Source organism: Scardinius erythrophthalmus (assembly GCF_964197995.2).
Source record: "Scardinius erythrophthalmus genome assembly, chromosome: 18".
Lineage (NCBI taxonomy): Eukaryota > Metazoa > Chordata > Actinopteri > Cypriniformes > Leuciscidae > Scardinius > Scardinius erythrophthalmus.
Genome location: NC_138238.1, coordinates 36,988,356 through 37,010,673, shown reverse-complemented (window position 1 = coordinate 37,010,673; position 22,318 = coordinate 36,988,356). Strand labels below are relative to the sequence as shown.

Genomic DNA, 22,318 nt, shown 5'->3' with positions numbered 1-22,318 from the left:
CCACAACGGTACAAGTTGAGCCACAAGGAGCCATTGCTTATCTGTCAGCATTACTACTTGTCAGTAATCAGTTTCACCCGTTTGTACCGCGACGCGATATCCCTTGTGTGCTAGCTTCATTAAGCGTTAGGCTAAACCGGAACTGTGATACCGGCAACAGGAAGTATCGAGTGTCATGGCGACGCCCATTAAGACTCGCAGGAAAGTTGTGGATAGGGTTGGGCAACGATTAATCGTGATTAATCGCATCCATAATAAAAGTTTGTGTTTACATAATATATGTGTGTGTACTGTGTATAGTTATTTAGTCTATATAAATACACACATACTGTATGTATGTGTATATTTAAGAAAAATTTGGTATTTATATATAAAATATTCATATATAAAATAAATTATGTATAAATATATCTACAGTATATACATGCAAATGTTTCTTAAATATACACATACATATGTGTGTATTTATATATACAAAATAATTATACGCAGTACACACACATATATTATGTAAACACAAACTTTTATTTCGGATGCGATTAATCGTTGCCCAACCCTAATATATATATACATATACACATATATATATATATATACACACACACACACACACACACACACACACACACACACACACACACACACATATACACACACACCATTCATATGTTTGGGGTCTCCTGCTCATCAAGGCTTCATTAATTTGATCAAAATACAGTAAAAATGATAATATTGTGAAATATTGTTACAGTTTAAAATATGCTGTTTTGCTACTCAAGAAACATTTCTGATTATTATCAATGTTGAAAACGGTTGTGCTGCTTCATATTTTTGTTATCTCTGTTTTTTTTCAGGATTCTTTGATGAATAGAAAGCTCAAAAGAACAGCATTTATTTGAAATGGAAATCTTTTATTACATTATATTAATGCCTTTACTGACACTTCCGATTAATTTAATGAATCTTTGTTGAATAAAAAGTCTTAATCTAAGACTGATCCCAAACAATTAAGCTTTTCTCCTGAAGAAAAACAACAACATGTTGTTATATTGCACTTCTGACAATGATTTGTAGCCCTGAGAAAAGTTATGGCTGCAATGTGTAAATAATTTCTTCTTCAGAATAACATGCTCAGATGATTTATGCACGATGAGAACGAGAATAAATCACGTTGACTTTAAAGTCACAGATTTGACTGTCGTTTATAGTGTTGTTGTCTGTTCAGGTCCTGCCGTTCCGTGCCAGAGTGCTGAAAGCTCTCGCTGTGTGCCTGGATGACAGAAAGAGGCTGGTGAGGAACGAGGCTGTGGCGGCTCGAGGGCAATGGTGAGGCAGAGCACATTCAAACCCTGCAGGTTTCACACGCCGTGTTCTCACTGTCGGGCCGAAGCGAGTGTGCTAGTGCGTGCCAGGGCCAGTCACGTTTCCACCGTCACTTTCGGGGCTCCCTCTGAGGCAACGGCCAGGGGTTTTTGACCCGCCGAATACCTTGGTTCAACGCGGGCCAACTGGGGCTTGAGGAGTGGTTACGAACAGAGTTTACCTGAGTCAGGAGACGGTCAACATCACTGCTAACATTTCACATATTATCTTACCAGCTAACTTCAACATTTTTAACATTTTTCAGTTCAAAACTCACTTTCAGACATTAGCGAGCATTTGAAATAACTTCCCTGCGATCCGATGGGGATTCTGATCACCGTATGAGGCAGAAATATATTTAAATACAAAGCTAAATGCTACTTATGCTAACCATACACATTATGTTTATGGAAAATACCAGAGACTGCTTGAAGAACGTAGAAAAATCATACATGATAATAACGTGTATTTATTTGTTTTAATGTTATTTAATGTTATTTATTTGTTTTAAAATCTGTGTCTTCCCTGTGCCTTTGTTAATACTGTAGATACCGGACTAATGCATCCACATATGTCATTAAACACATGCACTTCGGTTAACTCGTATAACTCATAACTCCCGTTTTCTTCTCATGAGCTTCCTCTGTTGCTCCGGCTGAAAGGATAACGGTATAGTAGTGAGACCGGAGAGATCGCTCAAACCTCCTCAGAGCGCATCATTTCGTGGACAATTAATAGAAATGCTCACTCTTTCTTTCTAAAGTGACGTGTAAACGATTTTAAATTTTTTTTCAAAATGTGTGGACCTAAAAGCCTTAAAAGGGATATTTCACCACTGGAGAGATGAATGTGTATTTACATTGGGTCATTTATGTAGCGCAGCGCTTCTGGGTTGTACTTCAGAACGTAGGCTCACTATTGGCCAGCATCACACGCATCACACACATGACCAGCATTGGCCAATAGTGAGCCTACGTTCTCACGTACAACCCAGAAGTTCTGCTCTGTTACACTACGTGAACTCACTCAGAGGAACAAAGAAGAAAATCAATAGTTGAATAAAGTCGTTATTTTTGTTTTGTTTTTCGCACAAAAAGTATTCTCGCCGCTTGATAAACTTAAGGTTGAGCCACTGTAGTCACTTGGACTATTTTAAACATTGTCTTTACTAACTTTTCTGGCCCGGCAAGTTTCAATAACATAGAAGCCTCTGGAGGAGTGAGACAGCTCTCAGATTTCATCAGAAATATCTTAATTTGTGTTCAGAAGATGAACGTACAGGGTTGGAACAACATGAGGGAGAGTAATTACAGACAGAGTTTTCATTTTTGGGTGAACTAACCCTTTAAAGGGATAGTTCACTCTGAAATAAAATTTTGGTATGTTTTAGCTTGCCTCAAGGGCATCCAAGATGTAGGTGTCTTTGTTTCCGCAGTAGTTTCAAGTTCTTGTCTGTCAGTCATATGATGCAGGTCTATGGTCACTGTCTCAAAGAGCATGCACAGAGTCCAAATTAAAACAATTCCCCATCGTCCAAATTAAACAATTCCCCATCGTCCAAATTAAACAATTCCCCATCGTAAGTACACATTGATGGCCTAAGACACGAAACGAGCGGTTTGTGTGAGAAAACGAACCGTATTTATATCGTTTTTACCTCTAATAACACAGCCACGTCCAAGTGGTCTGAAGGCGCGGGCGCTTCCTATAGTGTGACGTGTGCGCAGACTGGTGCATAGATATATACACACTAGATGTCGCCTCGTTCCAATGAACTCCCGTAGCCAAGGCGGAATCTAGTGTGTATATATCTATGCACCAGTCTGCGCACACGTCACACTATAGGAAGCGCCCGCGCCTTCAGACCACTTGGACGTGGCTGTGTTATTAGAGGTAAAAACGATATAAATACGGTTCGTTTTCTCACACAAACCGGTCGTTTCGTGTCTTAGGCCATCAATGTGTACTTATGATGGGGAATTGTTTAATTTGGACGATGGGGAATTGTTTTAATTTGGACTCTGTGCATGCTCTTTGAGACAGTGACCATAGACCTGCATCATATGACTGACAGACAAGAACGGTTTGACCTAAAAATATCAAAATTGAAACTACTGCGGAAACAAAGACACCTACATCTTGGATGCCCTTGAGGTAAGCTAAAACATACCAAAATTTTATTTCAAAGTGAACTATCCCTTTAAGGAAAGACCAAACGTTGGCTTCGGCCATGGTCACTTTGCAATTTAGCTAGTTTTAGTCAGCTGGTGACACGTCGTTCTATGGAGGCGTGTTTAGGGCAGGTTTTGGGGTAGTGCTGCGAGGCTACTGGCCCAACAGTGGAAACACAACTTGATTTTGGGCTCGGTGCTTGAAGTCCGAGGCTATTGGCCCGACAGTGGGAAAGCGGCTACTGACAAACAGCATCTAATATTGCTCTCCTCATCCACAGGTTTTTGTTAGGAAGCCCCGGAGGAAGATGAAGAGATGACCCAGATCACCGCTCACAGCCTTTGATTTTACTTCCTTATCCCCTTTTTTATGATGTGGCACGAGGTTGTCCTCCCTGGCCACAACAACGGCTGAACAAACTGTCGGCAGCCGAGAAGTGCTTGAACACGAACCCCAGTGATGCTCTTTCCAGCCGGACCTTCAACAGCTGCCGCAAGAGTAAATCACACACACACACACACACACACACACACACTCACATGCGCCGCAGCGCTGTCATCATTTCTTCAGTCACGTCGTGTCCATATTATAGGAATGTTAGATGCAGGATCTTTGAATGTGCCGTTGATACGACTGTCCTGATGTCAGTATTTTTAAACTGATGTTTCGTTAGCCACAAGCTTGGTTGTTGTTCACTTTCTCAAGACTGACAAAACTGATGCCAAGAATATAAACCATATTTAAATGTCAAATAACCTGTCAATAAAACTTTTTGTAAATGTGTATATTGTGAAGCTTTAGCAGTGAATCAGTTATTAATGGGCCATTTCTAAGAAAGAAGTCAAACGTAATGCGTTTTAAAACTAAAGGTAGATTGTGGTAATGTGCTCTGTCCTAATTTCTCAGTTGGAACTGATGTTTTATATCACACCAGTTTATTTGTACAGTAAGTGCTGGAACCATTAACATGAACCTGACCTGAGTATTTCAGGTAGTTAAACACAATCATCAATAACACCAAAATGTTTTCAGCTTGCTTGCATTTATTTCACATTTCATCCAGAAGTCTGAGAACATACTGAAAATATGCAAATGAAAATAAAACATGGGGATCTGAAAATAATACTTAAGATTTAATTTAACATCAACTAACAATGGACAATACAATTCTACAAAAATGTATAAATATTCAATTCAACATTTACTAAAACACTTTTAAAATCAAAAAGTTGTATCTGTTAACGTTAATGCACTTTAAACTAACATTTAAAAAAATTGTTCATGGTTTAACGTTAACAAATGCTTTAAAAATATATATTTCTCAATATTAGTTCATGTCGGCTTATGCGTTAACTAATAAATGAGACCTTATTGTAAAATGTTACCGAAACCTTTTCGTTTTAGGATTTAGAAAATTTTCAGTAAAAAAAGAGAGAAAAAAGAGTCAGTAACAATTCTAAGTAACCAATTAAAAAAAGTTTTTTACATTTTGACCATGTTATTACTTACAAAAAGGTGCATTAAAGCAAACAGGGAACATTTCAAATACCAAGACATCCTGAAATTCATGTTAATTGTTATACCGAAAATATATTTTATAATGAGAAAAATGTAACAAGAAAAGAATCAAATATATTTATGTAAAAAAAAAATTCCCCAGTAGTCTCAGACTTCTGGAGCCCATCGCATGTCTGTACAGATGCAGTAAAACTACAGGCGTATTTCATATCTAAAAGTGTGTTAATTCGAAAACATTTGCAAATCATAGCAAATGTTTGACTAACTTCAATTTAACAAAATGCACGGACCACTTTGGAAATGTTTAGACATGGTGAAAAACAGTTTCATAAAGGACACAGCTCAAAGATTCCCGTGTGTCGTCATGATCGCCATTGGAAGTGAATCTTTTAAGTTAAAAAAATATAAATATTCCACTGATGTCACCAAAATCCATTCACATTAAGTCTTTGGCACCAAGAACTACTTTGAACTCGGCACAAGGATCTCACACTGGTATAACATTCAAAATAAAGAGACGACCTAAAGGTCAGCAGTCGTTGATTTCTAAAGGTCAGGGGTGATGCAGAGCCCCTTCATCAGAGTCTGAGATATGAGCGGATCTGATCATGTGACGCGTCATATGACCACAGTGTTGTTCCTGTATGGAGGACAGTCCCACGTCAGGCCGTCCTCATGAGGAAGATGAGCGGAGGGCAACAGAACTCGCGTTAGCCAGTCACTGAGAGGCAATAAAAAAACTGATTAGAAAATATTCACTGTGAAATAGTTGTACAGTGAGGGTTTGCCTTTACCTAAATTGAAAAAGATAAATAAAAATTATATATATATATATATATATATATATATATATATATATATATATATATATATATATATATATATATATATATATATATATATATATATATATATATATAAATATAAATATAAACATATATATATATGGTAAACATCTCACCTCCACTTCTCAACACCAAAAAACCTTCTCCAGTTGTTCAGCATTCCATGGTGATATGGGTTACGGAAAATCTGTGAACAGACAGTCGAGTCAATCTTCAAAAATTACAATACTACATTTTTATAGAACTTCATCTCTGAAAACCCCCAAAAAGAAAATATCAAAAAATAATAATAATAATAAATATTGTATTATTGATTTTTGCGCTGTTAGTTTTATATAACTTAATCTCTAAAAGCAAAAATGAAAACCAAAAAAAAAGAAGAAAAAAAAAAGTAAAACCCCAAAAGTTTAATAATAATATTAACAAACATTAATAATAACAATAAAATAACTGTTTCCAAATATAGTATTATTATTAGTAGTAGTAGTAACAATATTATTATTATTATTAATATTGTTATCATTAAATAATAATATTATCAGATTTTTGCGATTGCGTTTTATGTTAGTTTTATGTAACAATCTCTAAAAGCAAAAATGAAAACCAAAAAATTATTTAACAAAAAAATTAAAACCCAAAAGGTTTAACAATAATAATAACATTGTCACTAATAATAAAATAACCAGTTTCCAGATATATTATTATACAATATTTAAAATATATAAAATACATATTTCCAAATATATTATTACAATATTATTATTAGTAACAATGTTATTATTATTCTTCGTGGATTTGTAAACTGGCTGGTGTCAGTGTGTGTTGTCGTCTCTCACTTTGCCCCTCAGTTTGAGGCGTGTTCTCTCTCTGTGGTTGATGTGTCTCTCCACACTGGTCTCCGCTCTGGTGATCAGCACCGCGTGCCACAGCGTGAGGCTTCCCAGAGCCACAGACACCGAACTGGTGGAGGGAAGAGCACACGCTAGAGACGTCAGGCGTTCAAGATTAGCATGTGAAAACTCTCACGGTAATGAGCAGTCTTACCTCGTCAACACCCACAGATAAACGAGGCTCTTATGAAGCATTCTCTCCTCACGGGTGAAGGACGGTGGAGGCGTCTGGTAGGAGCTCTTCAAACACAACCATCATCATAACTTACCCACACTACTGATCAAAACTTTAGGGTCGGTATGGTTTTTTAAAACGTTTTTTAAAGAAGTCTCTTCTGCTCACCAAGGCTGCATTTTTTTTAAATCAAATATACAGTAATATTTTGAAATATTATTACCATTTTAAATAACTATGTCAAAAAGTGATCAAAGATGAATTTTCAGCATCATTACTCCAGTCTTCAGTGTCACATGATCCTTCAGAAATCATTCTAATATGATGATTTGATGCTCAAGAAACATTTATGATTATTATCAATGTTCATATTTTTGGTGGAAACGGTGTTCAATTTTTTTTTTTTTATAGGATTCTTTGATGAATAGGAAGTTTAAAAGAACAGTGTTTATTTGAAATAGAATCTTTTGTAACATTATACATGTTTTTACTGTCACTTTTGATGAATTGAATGCATCCTTGATGATTTTGTCCCCCCCTGAAATGAATGACAAATTCTCGCTGACCCCACAGTTTTGAATGGTAGTCAAAGTAACATTTCTGAGGACTAAAACCATCAACTACATAATTTCCAATAATTCCACAAATCACATATCACTAATATTCTACACTGCTACATATATTAAGCTGAAGTCTTTCAGAGCTCATATGACTGACAATTATTGATTGTCTGTGGCTGCAAGTTCACTGGGCAGAAAGTTAACTGAGACTAACTAGTCTTAAAGATGACCTTGTGCTTTTTTTACATGTTCGTTTTTGTTATAAAATGGCTGATGGTTTGTCTAGATACGACTCTTATTCCTCGGCTGGATCGTGTAGAGCTCTTTGAAGCTGCACTGAAACTGACATTAGGACCTTCAAACTGTTGGACCCCATTGAAGTCCATTATATGGAGAAAAATCCTGGAATGTTTTCCTCAAAAACCTTAATTTCTTTTCGACTGAAGAAAGAACGACATGAACATCTTGGATGATGTGGGGGAGAGTAAATTATCAGGAAATTTGAATTCTGAAGTGAATTAATCCTTTAACAGGTTTCAGGGCTGTGCTTACTAATGATTAATAGTAGCCTGTGAGGTGAAAGCACTAAAACATTTAGTAGGTAATTTTATGACAGTAGTGTCATTCTAACACAAATAATGTTTAAGTCTTGAGACTATACTCTGAAACAAGTCAACAATGTTTTGCATAGTAAAAGCCCTAATGTGAACATGACTTTTACGTGAATGGAAAGTTGAAAATATGTTCTGTGGATACCAACAACAGGCTGAACTTGAATTTAAACCGGAACATTCCTTACAGTAAGACAAAAAACAATGTCAGCTTTTGCCCTCTAGGAGTTTTACCCAGAGTGCACCTGCAGTCTCTGTGCAGTTTCTACCTGCTGTGGGAATGGTATAGAGCTGGTAAGTCCCGCCCATCCGTAAAACCCCAAGTGGACCTCTAGGTTGAAAAATCGTCAATGCAAGTGAATGGGAGAAAATAATTATTTTCTGGTCCCGTTTGAATTGTGCCATGAATTGAACATATGTTGTCTGTGAATTTTTTATATAACTTTTCATGTTACGAGTTTGACAGTATATGGTATGATTCTTCGGCTAGCAGTTGTGGAAAAGACATAACGAGAAAGACTACATGTCGCCTATGTGACGTCACCCCATAAAGTTGACTTACCCGTGGTTTTCACCAACTTCAACGATTTTGTTCTCTCCCTGAAAGAAGGCGGTGAAGTGCACCAAAGACACAGCCATGTTTAGCGGGATCCGTGAGCTAGTGTCCGTGTGCTAGTGGTGTTGACGTTTCAAATGCATTGAGAGTTGTAGTCCACAAAGTGCTCTCACACAGTCTAACCTTATCAAACTTCTACCCGCTAAATTGTAGCATTCCTTACACGAAAAATTATATTAAAAATTCATAGACAACATATGTTCACATTCATGGCACAATTCAAACGGGACCAGAAAATAATGATTTTCTCCCATTCACTTGCATTGACGATTTTTCAACCTAGAGGTCCAGTGGGGTTAGCGGAAGGGGCGGGACTTACCAGCTCTATATTGATTAGCCCTGCCCCCAGGACACCTCCCCTTTAGATTAGCCCCGCCCCCAGAACACCTCCCCTTTAGATTAGCCCCGCCCCAATGACAGCCTCCCCTTTAGATTAGCCCCGCCCCAGAACACCTCCCCTTTAGATTAGCCCCGCCCCAGGACGCCTCCCCTTTAGATTAGCCCCACCCCCCCAGGACCACCTCTTTTTAGATTAGCCCTGCCCCCAGGACCACCTCCCCCTTTAGACTAGGCCCGCCTCACCTTTAGATTAGCCCCGCCCCAGGACCGCCTACCCTTGTGTGTGAATGTCCATATACCTGCCTGACTATAAAAACAATACAAGCACAAGCTCACCATTTAACAATCTCCCATTATGATCATTTAAATTTCTATTTTTGAGATAAATTAATACTTTTATTCAGCAAGGATGCATTAAATTGATCAAAAGCTATTTTCATCAAATAATATCACGGTTTCCACAAAAATATGAAGCAGCACAACCGTTTTCAACATTGATAATAATCAGAAATGTTTCTTGAGCATCAAATCATCATATTAGAATGATTTCTGAAGGATCATGTGACACTGAAGACTGGAGTAATGATGCTTTGATCACAGGAATAAATTACATTTCAACATATATCCACATAGAAAACAGTTACATTTTAAATTTTACTAATATTTCACAATATTACAGTTTTTACAGTATTTCGGATCAAGTAAATGCAGCTTTGGTGAGCAGAAGAGACATATCCACAGAGTAAACTCTCTGAAGGCATTTGGATGTTGTAAGTTTGCCTGAGTAAAAGTAAAACCCCAGAAGGACCTCACCTCGATGGCGTTATAGGCGTCCAGGAACATGTCTTTGGCACTGATGCTGCAGTAGATGCAGCCCATGGTCATGAACAGGCAGAAGCTGAAGAAGTAACGGTGGTTGAAGTGACCCACGCAGTTATTCAGCCAGGCTGGAAGAGCGCTCAGTTAAGACGGAATATCGTCACATAATAATGAAAGAACATTTACTTTTCTTCACGTATCGTATGGTCATTTACTGGCTGCTTGACAAGGATACGACAGTGGTGGTCCATTTTCAAAATACATCTGTGATGGAGAAAACATAACGCATTATTTCATTTAAAAATTAAGACTGCAGCAACTGATTATTTGATTAATCTTTAAATGAAATATTTTATTCCATTAATAAAAAAAATGCTACAATATTCAAATGTAATTCTTGCAATTACACATTTAAGTACGGAGTAATATTAATTAACAACATGTACTTTCTATAGGGTTAGAAGGAATATGGTTTGGTTTAGGCTTAGTTGAATATAATTATGCATAATTAACTGGCATTACTTCATTTAGGACACTTCAGTTCGCTAACTCGTCTCACCTGTTGCAGATACTGCAGTGATGAGTTCTGGCTGGTTTGGGAACTATACATTTTTTGCAGATAGTAACAGTTGGTATATCACTCTTTTCCTAAAACAAAAGACACACGCATGCAACAAACACTTAATGAAATGTTAAATATTCAAAATAAAAAGTACACAATGAATGAAAACGCAGCGTTTCACGGGACTGGACCAGCAGAAAAAAAAAGTTATTTTGGTGTAATTTGCTTGTTTTTAATTTTCTGATTGGTGGAATTTCTTGCAGAATCATGAGTAACTTAAACATGATTATTTTAAAACAAGTTGAAATAGTGCAGACTTTAGGAATTAGATCACGTGGGTGTTTGAATCGAGATCACTATCTTTTAAAGGGATATTTCACCGCTGGAAAGATGAATGTGTATTTAAATTGGGTCATTTATGTAGTAGAAATGTGAAATTATTTTAGAAGTTGGAGCCTTCTAGACTGAGAAAAGCCAGAAAATGTATTTTTGGCTCATGTGGATGAAAGACAACAACTCCCAGAATGCACTTGCTTCGCTGCCCTACGAGGACACTCCCAAGCCACGCCTACCGGTTACAGAGGGCAGTATCGGGAGAAATGACACAGCTAGGCTACTAGTCGACTGAAACTGAAAAGACGGCGTTTTATGGTGAGATCCCCCTATGGGCGGGTTGAAGACATGCGGGACGAGCTCCTCCTACTGGCTGGAGTCTCTCGCCTCTGGACACAAAAGCCTCTGATGAGATAAATGATGATTTTTGTGTCATCTGAGGTTTTTTTCCAGACACACAATACAGAAATCTCTCGTCTCAGGGGGGCATGAGGGGGGGAAGCACGGTCATTCGAGAATACTACCGGGTTTCTACTGATACAAAGCTTAATGCTAATCAGTGAAGCATCCCTTTAATGACCTCATAGCTCTGTTATTAACGGTTTAGAAGTTATTGTTAAAAATCAGAACTACTTTTACTTCCAGAACCCAATTGTTGTTCTCTATTGCTTACTTAAAATGTGAAATTGGACTATGAAAAAAAGGCACCTGTGGTGGGAAACCCGGACACGTGGTGATGGCTTTATAGTAATGGTAGACCAGCATGAGGAGGTTCCAGTGGCCGTAACAGAGGTGCCAGAGGATCCAGTGAACAGGGTACGTGTTGAAGATGATGGGCAGAACACACAGATAGACGATGATCACGATGGAGCTGGTCAAGGCGATCACCAGAGACACAAACACCTTCACGGGAGAGACAGAGATGAGGGATTAGAAATGGTTAATCATGTGAGCTGTTAGAGTTAAACATGCACTAACAAGTTCCCACAAGAGCTGCACGATTCTGGATAAACTGAGAATCACGGTTTAAAATATAGATTATGATTCTAGATGGACAGCTAAACAAAATAATGTGTAATTTACTAGAGGTTCTGACTAAATGTTGGGTGTAGTCACTAATTTTATCACTTAAAACTCATCGTTGTTCACCAAAATGATTTTTTCCTTGAAATTTTTTTTTTCCATGTCTTAAAATATCTTGAATGTAACTCGACACCCTTGCCTCATTTAGTATGCGTGGTTCTATGAATATGCAATAATTCCATGAATACGTTTTTTTTTTTGCGCACAAAAAGTATTCTCGTGGCTTGAGAAACTTAAGGTTGAGCCACTGGAGTCACTTGGACTATTTTAACGATGTCTTTACTAACTTTTTTGGGATGGCAGATATCGATTACATAGCAGCCTATGGAGGAGTGAGCCAGCTCTCAGATTTCATCAGAAATATCTTAATTTGTGTTCTGAAGATGAACGAAAGTCTTACGGGGTTGGAACAACATGAGGGTGAGTAATTACTGACAGAATCTTCATTGTTGGGAGAACTAACCCTTTAAGAGAATAGATTTTGTTCTGCCTACCACTCCAAACCAGCGGGTCATATTGTCCACCAGCCAGTAGATGGGCTCAAAGACACAGTCAAGCACCGTATCTGAATTGGTCAGGACGTTGTAGTACAGGGACTTCATCAGCACCGTCCCATAGTTCCACAGGTCTCGTACTCGGTTCGGCCGCTTTCTGCGTCCTCGTCGAAGGCAGAGCCGGAACCAGCGCAGGAAGAGACGCATGACCCTGGAGAGGTACCACCTCCAGCTACGCATCCCTCCTACAACACACACACACACACACACACACACACACACACACACACACACGACAGAGGCTCAGTGTTTCTCTTCTGCGTAGCGCACACACACAGGTTACAAGCTCCCTAACCTCCACACCTGAAAACAGCAGTAACAGCTTCTTTTGAGCTTTATACTCTTACTTAAACACACAAAATCAATAAATAACACAGCCTATAGAACCAAAGACTTTGTAAATGAATAAAACTCAGAAAGAAATGATGATTAAAAATGATAAATCTATTAATTATCTTCTTATAATAGCAAAATTAGGCAATATCTTTTTTATTATTATTCTTATTAAAAATGTGAGAATAAGGTGAATAATAAAATAAATAAATCAAAGAAAAATACGTAAACTAAATAAATAATTTTGAAAACCAAATAAACACACACTGTATAGAAGATATTCGGGAAAAATATACAAGTAACTAAGTTAAAAAAGTAACAAATGATTTCAAAATGTAAAAAAACAAACACAAACATTGGATAAAATAAATATACAAGTACATACATTCATAAATACATTTGATTTTTAAAATTATAATAAAATAACACATATAGAACATTCCAAAAATATTCTGGAAAAATAAATAAATATAAATAAATAAAAAAGCAAGCAAATAACTAAATAAATACATTTTTAAATCAAATAAAAACACACACATACAAAACATATTCCAATTACCAATATATTAAATAAGCAAATAGATAATAAATAAATTGTGCAAAAAAAATTACAAAATCTTTTAGGCACACAGAATGTAATTAAAATCCTTACCAACTCTTATCGTTTCTGCTTTTCTAGGCAAATAAATGCATTAAAATGGGACTCACTAAAAACTGTCCTTAGCTTGTCTGTACCAAGAGAGAAACTGTCCCATTTCCAAGAGATCTACTCCAGAACTGCAACCATAGACACACACACACACACACACAGTAAAGCATTAGTTTGATTACATAGAACGTAGCGAGATCAAAATACCTGGTCAAAGGGTGTATAACTATTGCGCAGGATTATCAACTAATGTCCGAGGCAGAAAAAAACACACTAAATATTTGATCAAGTCCTTGGCAGTTCACCTTATGTAACAACAACAACCAACTTAAGAAAAGTTTCAAGTCACAAGACCACTGTAACCCAGCACTGGACGCACTTCCTCAGGAGGACAATAAGTGTGCATCTGATACGGCCAGTGGCTGATGAAAGTGAGGATTGGTTACTAGACTGAGGCAGTATTTTTATCCCAGTCCCATGGGGTTCCTCTCAAACTGGCCGCCCGGACCCACTTCTCCAAATGTCGCAGGTGAAAGGTGAGCTTGTGGTGAAGACAATTACACGCCGTGACGTGATGACGACGTCATCCTGAAGTCACATGGTGTCAGTAGCTCGTTACCAAGTTAAAAAGCTTTTAGTGAAACACAGTGCTTGAATGTAAACTCTCAGGTCAGTGCACAGATTTTAATGTTTTGATGGACAAAAAGGGTCATCTTAGATATTAAATAACACAAATGGAAGTATGTGCAGAGACCAAAGATATTAAATAAATAAATAAAAATCAAATATCATATATATATATATATATATATATATATATATATTATTTTTTTATTTTTTATAAGTTATATATATATAACAATATAATAATCATTAATAAATAATACTAAAATAAACTAATTTGGGTAACACTTTATTTTAGTGTCCCTGTTACACATCTACGTACACACTATAGTAATTACAGTAAATTATGCATAAGCAACAACTAACTCTATAAACCAAACCATGTTATTAATTAATATTACTGAGTGCTTATTTAATTACACTGTAACAAGGACACCTTAAAACAAAAAGGGTTTGTTACTCATGTTACGTGTAGTTTGTATAGTAGTTAGTATAAATTATGCATAATTACATGCAACTAACCTTAAACTTAATCCCAACCCTATAGTAAGTACATGTAGTTAATTACTATCACTCAGCACTTAGTTTATAAATACACTGTAACAAGGACACTATAAAATAAAGTGTTACCAAATTAAGTATAACCCTTTATTTGAGGTGTCATTGTTATAGTGTAATTAAAATGTAAGTACTAAATGATAGTAATTAACTACATGTACTTACTATAGGGTTGGGATTAAGTTTAAGGTTAGTTGCATGTAATTATGCATAACATGAGTAACAAGGACACTGTCAAATAAAGTGTTACCAAATTAAGTGAGGATTAGGGTTTGGTTGGTGTAACCCAAATTTGTTCTGTGGGGAAACAAAGTTTTTAAGTTTTGCTTACAAAAACTAGCATTTAAACATTACATATTCATCATTTACTCTCTGTGAAACCCTGATGTTATTTAGAGTCTCAGTCACCATTCACTTTCATTTAAAAAAGATGCAATGGAAATGGATGGTGACTGCCGAGGCTATCAGTCCCTTACAAAATGCATCAGATTTCCTTTTTAAGAGTTTGCAACAACATGGAAGTGAGCTAAAAAAGACAAAGACATGCATCCAGTCCACTGGACAGTAAGTGCATGTGTGTGCATGATGGGAAGCCCCTTTTCCTCCAAAAGTAAGGAGCTTTGCACTGTGATTGGAAAGGCTTAACCTCAGTCACTTCTTACAGCAGAGCACGCTCACATATCCCGTTAGCACGTTACCCATGCACTTTGTGGATTATTTCAGGACATTTCAAGAAATTCAGGACTGAAGTAACAGCACACAAGCTCAGCTCAGTGCGTTTGCCATCTGTCCCACACTTGACCCGGTTCCACTGCCATGGTTATGATTGACACACACTGGAACACTGAGACCGGATACATGACCTCAGGTGTACACTTTCACTTCTGATCAAAGGATAAACTTTCCATTACAACAGCAGAACAAAGACAGCCCAGGTCAAATAATGGACGAATAGACTAGTACAGGAGCATGTGAGGGCTGGTGTGTTTCTACGGTCACTGCAGTGGACGGCTGCTGTATATACACTATTCACATGGGAACGTCACGTGAAGATGCTCATAATGCACCGGCAGGTAAACGAAACAGATTGAAAAAGACAGGCTACGTACCACCAAATCTGGTTCCGTAAAGGTTTTCCACCGAATTGCTCATACAAGGATTCAGCTCATGTTCGCAATTGAATGAAACACGTTCAGGATGATCACACATTCAAAATAATACACATCTCCTCTCAGCAAATTCAGCAGCATGAACTGAGTACCAATTACACTTCCGGTGTTTACAGCGGTTTTCAAAATAAAGGTCGCGACAGCAGCGCTTGAACCTATTATTTTTTACGCAGCGTTACGTGAAATCTTTGTAATTTTCTCAATATAGAAATTGATTTTAAACGACATTGTATAAAATTCAAGACAGACCAACCATTGAGGCCCATGAGATTGTCTATATGTATTTGTTTGTTTGTTTGTTTGTTTATTGGACTTAGGTAAAATAAAATAAAATAAAGATATCCAGATAGTTAGAACAAGTTGCAAGGACAATAACTACAAAGATAACGATAAAGATATAGTTCTAAAATAAATTCTCAATATTAAATAGTATATTATAATATTATAATATAAAATATCAGAGTTCACACCACAGCTATAACGATAATGGCACAGAGAAACAATATCATATTTAGATTCACTTTCATAACGATTTTATCCAGCTGATGAACAATAAAAACATTGACAGCCAATCAGAATCCATCCTGCTGAAAAGAGCTCGAGCATTTAAAGTGACAGACAAGCAAGCACGCGCATAGAATAAACAGAATATCGGACACTAATGCAGTTATATTTATTGTTATTATAGTTATAGTTATTATTGGTGTGAACGAGCCTTAAAGGTGATTCCAACGATATCGTTTCTCTGTGCCGTTATCATTATAGCTGTGGTGTGAACTCTGCTATTATTTAACATTAAGAACGATTTTTAAAAATAAATCTTCATCGCTGTCTTTCTAGTTATCGTCCTTGGTATGAAGGGGCTTATCGAGGAGAATTACGAGTATGGTACTCAGGTGCTACGTTCCCTTTAAGGTTACCCAGGGTTACAGTTTCCATGTGAGAGCGAGGCGCATTGACGTCAATGGCAGGCTTTGATTGGTGTTTTACCATTTCCGGTTGGCAGACGTCCAAGCGCCTGTGAAGAAGAGTTGTTGCGCCGTCTCTGAATAACGGAATAACGCAGAAGCCGAGTCGCGTTATAAAGGCTCGGTAAGAAATAACGATACTCGAAATGTCGTGTTTCTGTCGAGTAGATGTAGCGCTAAACATCTGGAATGATCGTTAAATGCTGTAAATGCCATTTGTTTATGATACGGATAAAGATGGCGACCACTCGGCGGCCTTCTGCTAGATATTTGTAGCAGAAAATATAAGAATATATATATAGCAGGATTATATTTTATTTGTTTTAAGGTTCGTTTGTTTTAAGGTTTAACATTCTTGTCGAGGTTTCGAGGTCATTTTAGAAAACGGCATGTCTGTTCTGTTGTATTTTGAGTTGCGTTTTGATGTATATTAAAATGATATTTTCATATTCTGTTGGTCTTGGGAAATGGATTTAAATTTGTGATCGTGTCGTTCATCCTAAATATAAATATACTAGTATTCTGATTGACGTTGTTGAAGTGTGAAATTATTTTATGTCAACATAATCTTATAATAATCATTAGCAACCTGCAACATAAAGTTGTTTTTCTGTAAATATTGAATCATAGGAAACGCATGTAGTCCATGCAGTGAATCAAACTGCACAGGTGTGTTGTAAACAAAGATAATCTCCAGATTATTTCTGACATCAATCTCATAAATGATGCTGTAATCCTGTCCTCCTGCTGGGTCAGAATGTATTTTCATCATGTGTAGACGTTAATGATGTTGTTATTAATTCTGCAACATGTACATATCAGAGTTTCTCAATATTTTAGCAAAGAACAACAATAGCCCCCCCTCCCCCATCATAACAACTGACATCCAACATCATTTGAATAATCCAGAATAACTTTATTAAGGCTCAAACATGACAGATGGGTTATTTAGTTTTACTGTAATTATTGGATTTTATATTAAGCGATATTTCTTGTAATACATTTTTAAAGGAGCACTCCACCGTTTTTTGAAATAGGGCTTATTCACCTTCTTTCCTACATTTAGATAGGTGGGCAAATGCATTTTTGTCTCAGTGCAAGCATTGTTTTAGTTTGACAGGGTCGGCGCTAGCTTAGCTTAGCATAATGAATGGAATCCTTTGTTGCCAGTTAGCATGTCCTGAGTAAAAGTGATATATATATTAAAAAAAACACCTAATTACTTCTTGTGGCCTGCGTATTCACAACAAGTACAAATAGCGATGCAGATTAACACTAGGCGATTTCCTATGCAGATACTGACTTGGGACTATATTGGGGGAAGCACAGGTGAAGCACTGCTACTTGGGCACAGAGATATCACGCTTCGCCTGTGCTTCCCCCTAATATAGCCCTTAATATATAAGTCAATATCTGCATAGGAAATCGCCTAGTGTTAATCTGCATCGCTATTTGTACTTGTTGTGAATACGCAGGCCACAAGAAGTAATTAGGTGGGGTTTTTTTTTTTTTTTATATCACTTTTACTCAGGACATGCTAGCTGGCAACAAAGGATTCCATTCATTATGCTAAGCTAAGCTAGCGCCGACCCTGTCAAACTAAAACAATGCATTCACTGAGACAAAAACGCATTTGCCCACCTATCTAAATATAGGAAAGAAGGTGAATAAGCCCTATTTCAAAAAATGGTGGAGTGTTCCTTTAAGGAAATAAATACATTTCAGACCTTCTGTATTTGTATTCAAGGATCCTTCCCATGTTTAATTATTGACTGAATTGACTATATTTCATGTAATACATTTTAAAGGAACACTCCACCGTTTTTTGAAATAGGGCTTATTCACCTTCTTTCCTACATTTAGATAGGTGGGCAAATGCATTTTTGTCTCAGTGCATGCATTGTTTTAGTTTGACAGGGTCGGCGCTAGCTTAGCTTAGCATAATGAATGGAATCCTTTGTTGCCAGTTAGCATGTCCTGAGTAAGAGTGATATATATATATATAAAAAAAAAACCCACCTATTTACTTCTTGTGGCCTGCGTATTCACAAGTACAAATAGCGATGCAGATTAACACTAGCCGATTTCCTATGCAGATATTGACTTGGGACTATATTAGGGGGAAGCACAGGCGAAGCACTGCTACTTGGGCACAGAGATATCACGCCCAAGTAGCAGTGCTTCGCCTGTGCTTCCCCCTAATATAGTCCTTAATATATAAGTCAGTATCTGCCTAGGAAATCACCTAGTGTTAATCTGCATCGCTATTTGTACTCATTGTGAATACGCAGGCCACAAGAAGTAATTAGGTGGTTTTTTTTTTTATATATATCACTTTTACTCAGGACATGCTAGCTGGCAACAAAGGATTCCATTCATTATGCTAAGCTAAGCTAGCGCCGACCCTGTCAAACTAAAAGAATGCATGCACTGAGACAAAAACGCATTTGCCCACTTATCTAAATGTAGGAAAGAAGGTGAATAAGCCCTATTTCAAAAAATGGTGGAGTGTTCCTTTAAGGAAATAAATACTTTTCAGACCTTCTGTATTTGTATTCACGGATCCTTCCCATGTTTAATTATTGACTGAATTGACTATATTTCATGTAGTCAGCATCTTGGCGAGTTTTCGGCGTGTCACTCGTTTGATCTGTGTCCCCGCAGGTCAGAGGTCAGATCTAGCGTTCATCATGGCATCAGGCAGCGCGGGCAGTGAGGAGGAGAAGAGTCTGAGGGAATGTGAGATATACGTGCAGAAACACAACATCCAGCAGCTGCTGAAGGACTGCATCGTGCAGCTGTGCACCTCACGGCCCGACAGACCCATGGCCTTCCTCAGAGAGCACTTCGAGAAGCTGGAGAAGGTTTGTGCATCCGGATCGTTCTGACGGAGAGCCCTTGCTGACAGCACTTTGCATTAAGAAAGATGGGATGTGTGTATTAAAACAATTAGCCGCTCATGCAGTTTGTTTTTATAAACCAGTGGCAAAAGCAGTTTAATATAAGACATCCACTTTCAATAAATAAGTACTTACTCATAATAATTTGAATTATTTATCCAGCAAATAAGGCCTTATGTTATTAAATGTCTACAAATATGCATATGTGTAAAAACTTTTTGTCGAAAGAATAAAAAATAAAAATTAAATAACTTTTATTGTAATTGACAATTTGTTAGTATGGTTTATATACTTTTATAGTTTTCATTAATTCTTTAATTGGCACTTGTTTTTATATTTTTGTTTTTCAGTTTAATTTTTTGTATTTTTGTGCTTTTGTCATTTCAAATAGTTTTTTTTGTGTGAGTGTGTTTATTTTACCAAATACGTTAAATTAATTTTTATTTGTTTTAGTTCATTTTAAATGTTTATTTATTTCCAGTTAGCAGTCTAAACTAAATGAAAATTAAAAATGTTGCTTTGGAAACTAATTGAAACAAGTTTAGGTTTTTACTTATATTTGATTTTTAATTAGTATTTTTTTATTTATTTTTTCAGCTTTCTTTCAATGAACAAAAATAGTTTTAGCTATGGATAATAATTATGATTATAATTATTTATATATATATAAATAAATAAATTTATATATATATATATATATATAAATGTAAACATTTGGATTTTTCGTCTGCATAAAACAAAAATGTACCCTGTTTATTTTCTGAATGCATGTTATAGATGTTATTGTGGACGATTCATCCATGCATCTTCTGTTTGTTTTTTACCTTCATTTTCTGGATTTTCCAGTGAAACTGGACTAGTATGCTGGACTTCTCCAATCATTTAGTTTGGAAAACCCTCCCCTTTCTTACATTAACTGCAACTCCCACATCCCATAATCCAACATCCGATGGATAGAACCAAGTCCTGCTCTACATTTAGTTCCTGATAACCAGATTCATTCAGATATGTGTCACGATACAGAAGAACAGATCTAACGATGCTTCTATTTCACTGTGACTTTAAATCCAACCAAAATCCTCCCTTTCAAATCATTTTCTCTAACTCTGCCTCTGCATGTGCTTCATGCGCAGGAGGAGGCGAAGCAGCTCCTGAACCAGCAGAAAGCCAGCTCTCGCTCGGACTCTCGTGAAGACGAGGCGTCTCCTCCCATGAACCCCGTGGTGAAGGGTCGCAGGCGGAGAGGAGCCATCAGCGCTGAGGTCTACACCGAGGAGGACGCCGCCTCCTACGTCAGGAAGGTGTGTATGCCTCACAGTCACATGATCATGTCGGATGTCAGTCAGGCGAAGCAGTCACGTGTTCTTCTGTCTCTGTGAAGGTCATCCCTAAAGACTACAAAACCATGGCCGCTCTCGCCAAAGCCATCGAAAAGAACGTGCTCTTCTCACATCTGGATGACAATGAAAGAAGGTGACTTTAATTTCATTCACTGGTCAATTTTGAGATTTTGGGCTATTTGACTTTTCATAACTATTTTCAGACTTGTAGAAAGAAAACATGTAACATACATAGACTTTTAAGGGTCTATTTGCATATAGATTAAATAGATTTCAATTTCAATGCATATCTTTAAAGTCTGTTTTTCCTCCTGAGTCAGAAATCTCCACTTCTGCAGCTTTACACACACCAAACTTTACAGTTTTAATTCCCATATATTCTGAAGGTTCATATATTTATAACATTTTATTCCTAAAAACAATTCTTTTTTATATGGCTGCTGACTGTATTTTCTGATTTATGAAGTGATAAAAAGAGATACCCAAAAATAATAGATTTTTAAACCTGACTTTATCCAGTGTTCAGATTTCTGTTCTGGAAATATACAGTACCAGTCAAAAGTTTGGAAACATTACTATTTTTAATGTTTTTGAAAGAAGTCTCTTATGCTCATCAAGCCTGCAGTTAAAAAAAAAAAAAAAAAACAGTAATATTATGAAATATTATTACAATTTAAAATAATGATTCTCTTTTTTAATATACTTTAAAATGTAATTTATTTTTGTGATGCAAAGCTGAATTTTCATCAGCAAGTACTCCAGTCTTTGGTGTCTTATGATCCTTCAGAAATCATTCTAATATGATGATTTATGATCAATGTTGGAAACAGTTGTGCTGCTTAATATTTTTTTTATAACCTGAGATACTTTTTTCAGGATTATTTGATGAATAAAAAGTTAAAAAGAACTGTATTTATTTAGAATAAAAATCTTTTGTAACAATATACACTACCGTTCAAAAGTTTGGGAACAATAACTATTTTTTTTTAAGAAATTAGTACTTTAATTCAACAAGGATGCGTTAAAGTGATAAAAGGTGATGGTAACGATTTATATTGTTAGAAATGTTTTTATTTTGAATAAATGCTGTTTTTATGAATAAATGCTGTTAACGTTTTACTCATCAATAAACCCTGAAAAAAGTATTCCAAAAATATATATTAAACAGCACAACTGTTTCCATCATTGATAATAACTGAGTATCAAATCATCATATTAGAATGATTTCTGAAGGATCATAAGACACCAAAGACTGGAGTACTTGCTGATGAAAATTCAAGAGAACCATTATTTTAAATTGTAATAATATTTCATAATATTACTGTTGTTTTTTTGTTT

General features: G+C 36.5%; 3 protein-coding genes across 5 annotated transcripts in view; 2 read left to right on the top strand and 1 right to left on the bottom strand.

The window, feature by feature from the left end:
* The window catches only part of mms19 (MMS19 homolog, cytosolic iron-sulfur assembly component), a 31,286-nt gene extending 26,969 nt beyond the window's left edge, over nucleotides 1-4,317 (top strand). The window contains exons 30-31 of the mRNA XM_081393562.1: nucleotides 1,226-1,326; nucleotides 3,815-4,317. Coding sequence (XP_081249688.1) covers nucleotides 1,226-1,326; nucleotides 3,815-3,845 — 132 coding nt within the window. The 3' untranslated portion in view covers nucleotides 3,846-4,317. The remainder of the gene's footprint in view (nucleotides 1-1,225; nucleotides 1,327-3,814) is intronic.
* A 246-nt stretch (nucleotides 4,318-4,563) lies between these two features.
* Nucleotides 4,564-15,929, bottom strand: zdhhc16b (zDHHC palmitoyltransferase 16b). 3 transcript variants are annotated; one of them, XM_081393564.1, is made up of 11 exons: nucleotides 15,713-15,929; nucleotides 13,481-13,549; nucleotides 12,380-12,624; nucleotides 11,511-11,705; nucleotides 10,467-10,555; nucleotides 10,143-10,171; nucleotides 9,902-10,035; nucleotides 6,942-7,027; nucleotides 6,734-6,857; nucleotides 6,014-6,084; nucleotides 4,564-5,773 (listed from the first exon to the last, which is right to left on the bottom strand). In XM_081393564.1, exons 3-11 carry the CDS (start codon nucleotides 12,617-12,619, stop codon nucleotides 5,671-5,673), a joined length of 1,071 nt encoding a protein of 356 aa, XP_081249690.1. In that variant the 5' UTR covers nucleotides 12,620-12,624; nucleotides 13,481-13,549; nucleotides 15,713-15,929; the 3' UTR covers nucleotides 4,564-5,670. The 3 variants fall into 3 exon arrangements, with proteins under 3 accessions (XP_081249690.1, XP_081249691.1, XP_081249689.1); XM_081393565.1 differs by having other exon boundaries at nucleotides 13,425-13,549; nucleotides 15,713-15,877; XM_081393563.1 differs by lacking the exon at nucleotides 13,481-13,549 and having other exon boundaries at nucleotides 15,713-15,886.
* A 694-nt stretch (nucleotides 15,930-16,623) lies between these two features.
* The window catches only part of prkar1ab (protein kinase, cAMP-dependent, regulatory, type I, alpha (tissue specific extinguisher 1) b), a 25,883-nt gene continuing 20,188 nt past the window's right edge, over nucleotides 16,624-22,318 (top strand). Inside the window, exons 1-4 of the mRNA XM_081392616.1 lie at nucleotides 16,624-16,864; nucleotides 19,405-19,604; nucleotides 20,774-20,941; nucleotides 21,022-21,113. Coding sequence (XP_081248742.1) covers nucleotides 19,431-19,604; nucleotides 20,774-20,941; nucleotides 21,022-21,113 — 434 coding nt within the window. The 5' untranslated portion in view covers nucleotides 16,624-16,864; nucleotides 19,405-19,430. The remainder of the gene's footprint in view (nucleotides 16,865-19,404; nucleotides 19,605-20,773; nucleotides 20,942-21,021; nucleotides 21,114-22,318) is intronic.